The sequence below is a fragment of the Rhodamnia argentea genome, chromosome 2 (genome assembly GCF_020921035.1).
Source record: "Rhodamnia argentea isolate NSW1041297 chromosome 2, ASM2092103v1, whole genome shotgun sequence".
NCBI lineage: Eukaryota > Viridiplantae > Streptophyta > Magnoliopsida > Myrtales > Myrtaceae > Rhodamnia > Rhodamnia argentea.
In genome coordinates, this window is record NC_063151.1 from 26,371,911 (window position 1) to 26,383,561 (window position 11,651).

Here is an 11,651-nt window from a genome sequence, read left to right on the forward strand (position 1 = left end):
CTCTCTCCGTCCGCTAAGTCGATGCCCCTCTTCCCCTCAACGAAGAGGACGACGATGCACCCGATCATTGCGAAGGGGACGACGGCGGTAGCGACGAGACGGCGAGAAAGGCAAGGCCATCGCGAGTTGCCATGGGAGGGGACTGTTCAAGTCCTCGGCCGCTTCGCACCGTGATCTACACGAGGAGGATGAGGGAAGACGACAAGGAGAAGGAAAAGATGGAGGAAATCAAGTCGGTGCTTGGCTTCTCTAACCCTAAGGTGAGGTTTTGGATTTTTTTTCGGAAGGTTTTGGATTTGGTTTTCGATAATGGTTGGAGGTGCGATTTTGCGTCGTTTGATTGCCTAGGGCTAGCGAGGCCTCATCCGGGGTTGGTCAGCGCCAGCCACCCTAACCCATGGCCGGCGACCTCTGCCGCCCCCTCCGGCAATAGCGCCTCATCGACCACAATGGGCTGTGGTGAACGAGCTCCGGGAAAGCTTTGGCCGAGGGATGAGAGGTTGAAGACGATGAACAGTGGCGATGAACAGTACCTATAATGATGAACTGTATTTTTAAATTTTGGTTTTAAAAAAAAAATTTGATGTGGCGCCACGTCATTGCCACATCAGATTTTAACGGAGATTTTTAACGGAACCCTAATAGAGGGTAGATGTGTCACTATGATAGAAGTTTGGGATTTTTAGTATCACAAAAAAAAATTTGGGATAAATGTGTCACAATGGGCATAATTTAGGATTTTTTATGGCATTTGCCCTTAAAAAAATAACAAAAAACTAGAACAATATTTTTAAAAATGTTAAAAAAATGCTAAAAAATAGTTCATGTCAGTGCTGGCCCGCCAAATATATTGAATTGGTAGAATTGTAAAAGGCTTAAGACTAAATTTACATAATTATAATAGGTTTAGGATTTTTTTAGTAATTTTCCTTTTTTATCGGCTTAAATCTCCAACAAAACGAGCACGGACTTGTTAAAAACGTATATTCAGATTATATGTAGATTTAGTGTTTCTGTAGTATCAAATTTTCGCATCTCCGCGATAGAACTAGAACAACTTGTGTAGCTTCAAGATGCGTGTTCGATTCCGTCGCACTTTTTATATGGAACGGTGCAAAAGCTCTGCGTACGTGTTCTATCTCGTTCTAGGACCGGACAACTCCGATTAAATTAACGGGAAACCCCGCCTCGCCCTATAGGATTTGAGCTTGATTTCTGATGTTGACTGAGAAAATATTGGGCGCTCGAGGAGTGCCGGCACATCTCTAAAGAACTCCACCCAGAAATCGACACCTGGCAACGCGTGGAGAAACGTAGGAGATGCAAATCTTGTCTGACTAGCTTGTACGATTCGTTGAAGCGGGAAAGGCAGCATCAATGGTTCATATGCTGGTTTTTCTTCCTTAGAGCAGGAAGACGACTCAAGTTTTTCCAAAAGCAAAGATCGACGGCGAAGTGGAAATCGTGCGGGGTCGCCATATTTATTTGTTCATTGATAATCTCGTGATTATATTGAGGGCACGACATAATGCGTGACCCCGTGGGATTAAACTTGGTTTTGGTATCGCGATGGTGACATTTCAATGCTTCCGTTTTCCCGGGTCTGGTGGTCGGTCATATCTTTTGTGGACAGTCCGACGGAGTGTCCCAAAAGACGCACAAAAGGGAAAGAAAATGAACAATCGACGGCAAGAGAATGTAAATACAAAGGGTGTACCGGAGAGCCCGTGGATGAAACTTGCGGACCTTGCAAGGTCTTCACGGTCAACTAGGGCGCGCATGGTAACATTTCAGAAGTAGAATTTCTGCTCTAGAAGTGTTTCTAGAGTAGAAATCCATTCGGTTACGTAATTTCATTGTTCTATTTTTGAAGTAATTTTTTGCTTCAGAAGTTATTTTTTAGTAGCTTCCAGAAGTTTAAAAAAAAAAAAAATACTTCTCCCCAAAAGTAAATTTTTGTTTTCACCCTCAGCTCTTCCCTTTTTCCTCTTCCCATTACGGGATGCGCCTCTCTCTGTACACTTTCTGTACTCACTCCCAATTGCGAAGCTCTCTGTACTCACTTCCAATCACGCCTTCGCCTCCGCCGGGGCCTCCCAGAGCTGCTGATTCCGATTCGCGTGACCAACAAGCTCAAGGAACCATTGATCCCCTTCTTTGTTCGTCGTCTGGGTCCAACAAACTCGACCTGAATCTTCAACACGCGCTTCGCTCCCATTATTGCTAAGGTCTCTCCCTCTTAGCTCCCAACCACGCCACCTCGTCAACTTCCGTCGTCGGCTTTTGGAGATCCATCGGCAGCTCCGATCCATCATTTGCGTCCGAGGAACTCAGATCTGCTGGAGGTTAAGGTTTTCTCCCTCTCTCGTGTTTGTGCTGGATTTATCAATTGTTGAATTCGATTTTAGGGTTTCATGAGATAAAAATGTTGATTAAATCCCACCGATATTAGACCCGTCCTCAACGACCACTCACTAATCAGCATACAGAGAAAGCTTGTCGTTGTGTATGGTAATGACATGATCCAGAAGCCGAAATTTTGTTCTGTTATCAAAGGCCTTTCTCTTATCAGACACCAATTTCTGGAGCAGAATTTGATTTCTGAAGCAAAAGGATTGCCATGCGCACCCTTAGCTTCCAATGTGGGTATTAGTAGAGGTGAGCAAATCGGACCGCCCGAACCGGGACTACCGGGACTGGTGATCTAGTTCTTGGTTCTAGAGGGAGCGGTCCGGTTCCCGGTTCTAGGGTCCGCCAAGACCGAACCGCCCGGACCGGACTGGTCAAATTTTTTTTTATTTTGATCAAGAAAACTCCATGCTCATGAAATTTTCTCGATCTTGCCTTTTTGGTCCCCAAACGAAATCTCCAACTCGATCTTGCCTCAGCTGGTTCCTAGGCCGTTTTTTACCCGAAGGGAGATTGTTTCTGCTTGAATCCCATGTGCATTTTGGAAACAATCTTGCAAAAAGTTATCAGCTTTGCCTTAAAAGACCCGTTTTAGGAAATGAACTCGAAATTTTTTTATGTCCAGCCTCTATATTTGTTGGACCGAAACCGTCCAGGAATGGTGCATTTTTTTTTTTATGTGTCCAATCCAATAGAACCATCGGGAAATTGGACCGAACCGGTGGTCCAATTCCCGGTTCTGGAAAATTGAGAACCGGGACCACCGGTCCAATTTTCGATTCTTGAGGGGAATCGGATCGGACCGGAAACCGATCACCCATAGGCCCCTAGGTATTAGAGCATGCAGAATATATTTCAAAGTTCAAAATTTTGAAACGGGTCGTACAACCCCATAACCACCGTGATCCCTGCATCATAGGGGTGATCGATTCCCCTAGTTTCTCTCTAATTGACCGTGTGGCTTCAAGTGTTTTGTGTGTGCGTCTCTCTCTCTTGCGTTCACTAGGTCGCCGCCTTGTCTACCACCTCAGTTTGAGGTCGCGAACCAAATTTAAGGTAACGGAAACCACGAATGACCTTGACCCGAGCTCGTCGGCCACTGTTGCAGCGACCTCGACCGGGGTTCGTGGATGGACTCCGGTGGCGGCTTGTGTGCGTGTGTGAAAAGAGAGAGAAGAGGTGGAGTGAAAGAAGCAGTGGCGTGCATAACGAAGGCTTTCAAGGTTGGAGAGTTTGAGCCAAAAGAAAAAGAACCTCCGAAAATCGAAAGACAGCACTTTCGATTCGGGTCAGATGAGGTTCGGGGTTCTGGTTGGGTCACGAAAATCAATACAGAACTGTTGACAATCCTACGACATAGGGACACGGTCGTATGAGAAATGCCTTGCATGGTTGGATTACATAGGCTAATCGCGTTTTCCAATCTCATTACTCAAGTCCCCGCCGAAAATGACTCGATAGAACCTTGGTTGTGCATCGTGATTGGTTTTATCTAGTTCGTAATGAAATGTTATCATAACCAAACTTTCCGGACTCAACCCTAAAGTCAAAATCATAAATTACACCGGCGGGCGTTGGATAACTATAGGAATTGTACGTGAGATGTTCGTTCGGTAGATGTTTTACCAGCAATGACGTGGGGTGGGCTTGAGACTAATATGAATATGTAGAAATTTACCCGAGTGATTTATCGACTTTATCTGATTAAATTACAAATTGGTTTTGAGTTACCAACATTTATTTATTTATTAATATATTATCAACCTTTGGCATCTTTTATGAACTTTTATTTATCATTTTTACAAGCATCTTTCATTTATCAACACTTATACGGATTTACTAGCTTTTCTTTTATTAAATTACCAATTAATTTTTGTTCATCATGAGTTATTTACCGACGTTTATTTGCTTTTTCCTTAAAAATCATCAAAATTTATATTTAGTTACCAACATTTACTTGTGTTACTTACTGACCAATTAAATTGGTTGACTCCTTTTGAAACACCACTCTTGATTGCAGTTACCAATTTTTCTTCGATTAAGATGTTGTCGACTAACTTTGCGATACTAGCTCTTGTTTGTCATTGTTACCGACGTTGAGATGGTTTCTGTTATGCCAACCTCTCTTTATTTGTGATAATAAAAAATCGGAAAAAGACGGTGGGACGGTCAAATTCTGTCCACAAAAGCTTTTGGTGAAACCGGATCACTTCCTGATCCGGTTTCGCCCTTTTGACCTTCCAATTTTTTTTTTTATTTTTTTTTACTTTTATAAATTATAACCAAGTGATCGTGCAATCCGGTATAATCTCAAACGTAGACCCACATATCATCACTATGTGTTTTGCATAAAACACTCATTAATCGAGAGATCGCATGGCCATTTGATTTGCAATCAAGAAAGAATCGGGTATTTTCATTCATTGATAGTGCTTATTATAATTTTATCTTCTAATTTTAGCTTGTAATAAACACACATAAAAGTAAAAAGAAAAAAAGAAAAGAAATGGGGAGTCCAAGTAGTTTCAAAGCACAAATTTCGTTTGTGGTCATAATTTGACTGTCCCACCGTCAGAAATGGTGGGACGGTCATGCTAGCTCCATCCTAAAAAATCCCTTATACGTTATACACTTTTGTTTACCTTTCTTAGAACACCTTAATTTCAAACTATTAGCTGAAATTGCGAACTTTCATTTGAGTGATTTACCAACTTTTCTTCGGTCAATTTATCCACTAATTTTGGGTAATCAATTTTCATTGAATTGTTAACCAATGTTTAATTTACTATTCTTTTAAATCATACCGATTAAATTGCCACTTTTAGAAATTACTAACCTATAATTGCCACTTTTAAAAAAAAATCATACTCGTTTCATAGCTCTTGCCAAGTTTTTAAAAAAATTGTCCAAGCAATCCTAAACCAATTGCACTTTGAGCAATTCCATCCTAAACCTTGTCACTGTATCATTTGACTTCTAAACATTTTAACAATTTATCAATTTAGTCATTCCGGACTTTTTTCACCATAAATTGCTGACATGGACATTAGTTGTCCTACATTACAATGTTCAAGTGAAAGTATTTTGAATCTTATATTAATTCTTTTCGTTTCTTTTCTTTCTTTTTTTAATTGTTAAGGACCGGCAGCCTTGGCCGATGCTCGGCAAGAGCTCACTACCCTCACACATGACTGGGGAGGGCGAGGGTCGCGGCCCTTGCCCAATAGTTGGCTAGGGTCACTAGGCCTTAGCCGGTGGTCGAAGCCCCATTGGCGGTCATTGACAATAAAAAAATAATAAAAATTAAAATTGAAAATCCTAATAAAATTCACATCAACATCAATTATGCCACATAAAATGGACAACATCTACGTTAGCAACTAAATTGGCAAATTGTCAAAAAATTTAAGATCCAAATGACACAATTACAATGTTTAGGACAGAATTGATAGAAGTGCAATAAGTTTAGGGTTTTTTGGACCTTATAGATTCTTCGAGGACAACTAGAAATGTAGCAAAATGTCTAATTCTCGAAGATAAATCTGTTTGTTTCGTGAAACTCAAACTTTAAAGGGACACTAAAACAGAGGGCATACAAATTTCTCTGTCAGACATAATTAGTTAAGCAGTCCTCACCTTCGTGACCTTTTATTAGCACGTAGTACATGTTCATTCGAATCCCAAGACAAGAAAAGACGCAAACAAAACAAAACAAAAAAACGTGGTACATGTTTGTAACATCACGACATTACTTTGATTACGAGCCCATATCACGGTCAAGAGAAGAGGCCCTGGGCACTATTCGTTCAGGATGAGCTCCATTTCATCTGATTTATTTTCTAGGGTTAGGATAATAACCTCAACAAGGACATGCATGCGCACGTAGACAACAGTTACATGTTTGCATGGAATTATCTACGTAAAAAGGACATCCGTACATGGCATAGCAACATAACATACTATAGAATAGAGGGCCAACCTCCAAATATGTCTCGAGTTCTAATGAATCAAATACAAATGCTCATCAATCAAACATAACCAACCCTAGATACCCAACACATTAACCAAATTCAACAAATTAGAGCAATATAAACTAAACAACCATGACGGAATGACGAGTGGAAACAAATTAATCAACTACTTGAGTCCCCTAAACACCAAATCCTCCTGACGCTAATGATAAAAACGCATCCTAGCTGCAAAAGTAGCCATGGCCAATCGACTCATGAGAACGGCAACCGCAGCTGGTGAGGTCCCCCTTGCTGCTCCTGAGGAAGCACTAGAGAGTGGGGAGGCATAAGGAGAAAGGCCACCCACGCCAGCCTCCGGAGCACTGGCGATGGAGGGAGGAGCGGAGCGAGGGATCCGGTGAGGAGACATCACGTCGACGATCAAGCGCTGGCCGTTCTTGCAGTGATTGGCCGTCCCGCTTATGAAGTAAAAGAAACCGGGCTTGTCGAGAGTGAATGTGCTGTTCCCGTTGTCGAAGGCAGTGACGGGGTCGCTCGCCTTGCAGTGGTAGTAGCTCCATTTGTCCACCACCAGGACCGAGTCGTTCTTGTACTCGAAATCTTCAAATTATGGAGAAATCGATCGATCAACAACGAAGCTATTCCTAACCTCCACCGAACTATAGAGGCAATAGCTCCATACTTACTCACGTGCTACTCATTTTATCATAAAGACTCCGACAAAACGAACTTTCGACTGAAAACGCTCGGGCGAGGAGCATTCTTTTCTGGAGTTCTAAATTGTTATAGCCATTTGTCAGGATTTCACACCAAAGTTTGCATCTTTTCTAGCGATAACAAGTGAGATCTATGGAACAAAATTTTCGTCCCTCCAGGTAATGCATATGGTAAGTACATTTGAAAGCCCATCGCCAAATTTGCATGATCAAGAGTTAGGATTAGCTTTTGACAACCCTAGCTTTAACATCTGAAAATTCACACGGATTCTTCTATAATCAAATCTCTGTCGTTTAACTAAACAAAGAGCAGCGAAGAGAAAAGACTCACTGAGAGAATCTCCGACGTGGAACCTGTTCCTCGTAGCCCAGTCAGAGTACAGTGAGGAGTTGAGCTCAGCAGGTTCATGCCAACCTTCACCATCACCCACCCTGAATTCCCTCGCAGCTTCAACCTTCGCCTTCATGGAGACTCCACCGAGAAGAACAAGAGCGGCGAAAACGGCGGCGACCCAGTTGCAGAGTCCCCAAACAGACGCCATTTTTCGCATGATTCTTGCACGAACTGGACGAAAGAAGAACACCGGTAGAAGCAACGTGCATGAGAGTTTCGTCCGTTTGGAGCGAGCGAAAGGAGAGGAGGTGGTTTTTATAAGCAGGTTCGGTTTTGTTTTTATCTCTCTGACGAACGTGGAAGTGGGAGCGGGGACGTGGCGGCTAATGGCGGTTAATCGTGGGAGGGTGGTGGTCAGAGTCAGCTTCGCCAGTCAAGGAGTGAGGAGGAAGTTTCATTTTTTTTTTTTGTCCACGTGTCCTTCCATGAGGTGAACGGAAACGACGGGGCGTTTCTAGCGGCAGTGCTGAGCTGGTCATTGATGGGCCGGGCCACGCCCCCGCCCGTGGGCCACGGGCACGGCAGGTGGGCCCTGGATGGCCCACGATGAAGGCCCGTAACGCGGCTCCTGTGTTGGGTCGAGCCCGCAAATGAGAAGTAGGTTCGGGATTGGAGAAGAACAGAGTTTTTTTTTTTTTTTTAAATACCAAAAATCTCATTAACTCAAAGTAAGTTTGTGAAAATAGAAACTAAAATACCCAACATAGGTTTTGAGAGATACGACACCCATTTAATGGGGAGCTCTTGTTTTTTTCGCTCGGCCTTTGCCACCCAATCGGCTGGTTTGTTCGCCACTCTTGGACAATGGGTCAAGCGTGCAAAATTGAGACGGGCCAACTTCATTTTGCTAACATCGGTGCAAGCCCTAATGTCCCATGGACCTTGTAAAAGAACAGAGATTATTTTTTTTTGGGTGAAAAAAAAGAACAGGGTTGAAGAAGCCAAAATGTTTTGCTAGAATACCGTATGTTTCTTCCTCTTGACCGAATGTATAACCTTCATTAGCGGATTCATTTTCTGTAGTTTCCCTGATCGGATTGGAGGTTACCAAAGAAGATGCATAGGATTGAACAAAGCGCCGACAAATATACCAGCTAGCTTTGACATGTGAAATAGGTGCATAAAAATGTTGTGCTCATGTTCATGTTCACAACTACTTATACTAATCTGGAGACCACAATGCACGGACTAGAACCATATCAGTCACAGTAATTAGTCACTAGAAGGTATCGGCCATTGTCGAAAAGATATCCTAGACAGTAAGTGGTGAAACCGTTGGTACGGCTACGGAGCCCATGAGTTCGAATTAGAATGGCGAGAATTGATCGTCTAGTTCAAAAAAAAGATACAAGATCTCATAATTTGATCAACATGGACATCGCTTGGAATCTAGGCCTGTCAAATAAATGGGTTGGATTGAACATGACCTAACTCATATTGACTCATTTAATCCATGCTGACCTATTTTTATGCAATTTGATTTTAGTGACCCATATTAGACCTGACCAAGCCTAACGCATACTCGACCGTCCCGACCCGCTTTCTAACACTAAGCAAGTTTTAGCATAAAATTGCTGCCTCTAAAGAATACTCCATGAACCGGTTCGTTGAGTCGATGATGGAGCCCAGGTGCTCGGGTCGGGTCATTGGCTAAGACTTCATGTGGCACATGAGCAACGTGGAAACGTGGGTGAACGCCGCGCTAGCAAACAAGAACAGATGTGTGAAAACAGACTCGGTAGTTAGGTTTATGCACAAAGGCGTGGAAGTGGCGATGAGGCAAAGAGTAATGGATGTTGCCGGGTGATGAGCCATGCCCTCGATCTCGTGAACCGGTCCGTCTTAAGGCATCGGCAATTCAAAGATATCCTCAGTCATTGAAAGTTGTCCAAACTGAATAGAGCCCAATATTGATTCCCCTCCATGCGAGACATCAATAATCATTGAGAAAGATATCCATATGAACATGAATCTGAGGAAATTGAGAATTGAGTCCGACACTCGCATTATCCGCCCACTAGCAACATTAAAAATGAAAATTTTGAAAACAAACTAGAAGATATTGTCCCATATGTCATTATAATGTGATAGAGAGATGCAAATAAGATCAATAAGTGGTGCTAAGATCTCTTAGCGCACGAGGGACTAAGGAAGCGACTTTAGCTACCGTTTTTTTACAAACTGAGGAAGGAGAACATGCGGAGCGGATGAGTTAGTGTTTGGCTAGGCCGACGACGTCTAGGACGACCGAGGTTGCGAGCAGGATGCAGCTGAGGAAAGTGAAGGCGATCGAGACCGTGACGTGGTCGCAGAAGCTGCGGAGGGGCCTGCAGAAGTTGGGGAGCGCCGTGTGCCTTATCCCCGTGCGGTTCAGGTTGGCGACCCCGGATGCGGCCGACCCGGCGCTCATCAACGCATACGCGAGTGCCTGGTCCCCTGCAAATAGGAGCCACGCGTAGTTCCTAGAAGGAGTGATAGCCGGCGATTTCCGGAGCAATCTCGAGATGCCAACGAGCAGCTGCAGGCATGAGTGGATCGCGACCGCCCCCAAGACGCCGACCAAGTACCTGAATCAGTACCGCAAGTAAATCGACTTGGACTCGGAGCAGCACGCAGCATATATCAACTCTAATTATCGCTTTTCAGGAGAGGGAAAGTTTGGTGTATCTAGCAGAATTATTTCGACCGAACTTCCTAATCATGTAAATATCCACAACATTGGGGGACCGACCACAAAATTCTGCTTGGAAAGAAAAAGAGAAAGTAGCACGCTAAGTTAGTGAGCTATATTGTTACCCAACAACATGGTCAGCATCATTCGTATGACTCAACAGTAGAGAACTCTTGTTGGGTCATCGACATGAGTTGAAACAAAAGACGCTCTTCTGTTCTTATTTCCTTTTGTTTCTTTCTCGGGAAGAGGACAAGATGGTCCTAAGGTGGGTAGGTAGATGCTCGTTGCTCACGGGTTCTCTTTCCTATTCCTCCAACACCTTATTCTTAAGGAGTACTATCTTTCCTTCAGCTGACTGATGCCAAGCTTCACGAGTCACAACATGACAAAACGAAGCAGGACAATTTCTCCGGTTCCAGCCGGTCAGTTTCCTCGCAGAGAAACCAAAAACAATAGAGAGACACAGAGAGAGGGGAATATAATGAGTTTGCAAGAATTGCTTGCATGCGGTAATGTATTAAGCTTCATTCAGTGATGCTGGAGCAGAAGAGATTCCCGTCGTTGTTCTTGAACTTGGATTATTTAGCAAAGAACGAATCCTTTTTTACTCATTGCACTAAAATGGCTGCCCGAAATTGAGAGAGAGAGAGAGAGAGGCGTACTCGAAGGAGTAAGAGAAGGACCATTTGGCGTGAACGGGGAACTGGAAGTCGTAGATGACGAGAAAGCTGTGCTGTTTGGCAGTCACCATGAACGAGAGCGCTGTCAAAGAAGCCGCCATGCACATCACCCTCAGCATCACTTGCATGACGTCGGCTTTCCAGCGAGCGCCTTTCAGGCGTGGCGCCCCCGCCGCCTGGAGGAACCCGTTCATGGTTGCGCCTTGGCGATCGGCCGCTGCATTTGCCTCGGCCAGCTGCAGATCCACCTCTGGTTGTGGCAGCTTCTGTCCGTTGAACATCCTCTCTCTCTCTCTCTCTCTCCTTGAAGAAATAATGGTGGGTGTGGAGACTTTGTTGTGTGTGCGTCCTGCGTTTTGGAGATGGGCAGAGAGAAAGGGACTGAGTTTGCGAGTGTTTGCAAGAAGGGCAAAGAGTTAGCTGAGGTAGCATTTGAGGCTTATATACGCAAGTCGGTACAAAGATTAGTTTGAAAAGTATTAGATTAAAATAGAGTATATATTAAGAGGCTGCTAACATGATAATATTTAAATTTTACCATACGATCCCCCAATCAACGAATGTTTTATGCTAAATACACGGTGATAATGTGTGGATCTATGATTGAGATTATTCCATTTATGATAGTATTGTCCTTGAAGCATTTCTCTATAATTTATATATTATATGCTAATCTTTCCAGGAATATGTGACAAAATTTCCACGGGGAAATGTCCTGTTTGGAAAACAAAAAAATTTACATTTGTGTAGTTAATAGCCATATGACGGCCAAAATTAATCACAATTAAAGAACAGTGAAAACCTACT

The 11,651-nt window shown here is 43.4% G+C and overlaps 2 protein-coding genes across 3 annotated transcripts; both read right to left on the minus strand.

The window, feature by feature from the left end:
* Positions 1-6,369: 6,369 nt before the first annotated feature.
* On the minus strand, positions 6,370-7,700 carry LOC115737431 (early nodulin-like protein 1). Its single transcript, XM_030669554.2, has 2 exons — positions 7,428-7,700; positions 6,370-6,980 (listed from the first exon to the last, which is right to left on the minus strand). The coding sequence occupies exons 1-2, from the start codon at positions 7,645-7,647 to the stop codon at positions 6,583-6,585; spliced, it is 618 nt and encodes a 205-aa protein (XP_030525414.2). The 5' UTR covers positions 7,648-7,700; the 3' UTR covers positions 6,370-6,582.
* A 1,763-nt stretch (positions 7,701-9,463) lies between these two features.
* Positions 9,464-11,269, minus strand: LOC115737301 (CASP-like protein 3A2). Of its 2 annotated transcripts, none has more exons than XM_030669349.2 (2): positions 10,848-11,269; positions 9,464-10,057 (listed from the first exon to the last, which is right to left on the minus strand). In XM_030669349.2, exons 1-2 carry the CDS (start codon positions 11,123-11,125, stop codon positions 9,703-9,705), a joined length of 633 nt encoding a protein of 210 aa, XP_030525209.2. In that variant the 5' UTR covers positions 11,126-11,269; the 3' UTR covers positions 9,464-9,702. The 2 variants fall into 2 exon arrangements, with proteins under 2 accessions (XP_030525209.2, XP_030525208.2); XM_030669348.2 differs by having other exon boundaries at positions 10,827-11,269.
* Positions 11,270-11,651: the final 382 nt, after the last annotated feature.

Bases quoted from the DNA above. Each gene is read 5' to 3' on its own strand.
- LOC115737301 (XM_030669348.2), bottom strand. From the start codon at position 11,125: ATGTTCAACGGACAGAAGCTGCCACAACCAGAGGTGGATCTGCAGCTG. The intron at 10,058-10,826 runs GTACGCCTCTCT...GTACTGATTCAG, and splicing joins TCCTTCTCTTACTCCTTCGA to GTACTTGGTCGGCGTCTTGG.
- LOC115737431 (XM_030669554.2), bottom strand. From the start codon at position 7,647: ATGCGAAAAATGGCGTCTGTTTGGGGACTCTGCAACTGGGTCGCCGCC. The intron at 6,981-7,427 runs GTGAGTCTTTTC...CATAATTTGAAG, and splicing joins CCACGTCGGAGATTCTCTCA to ATTTCGAGTACAAGAACGAC.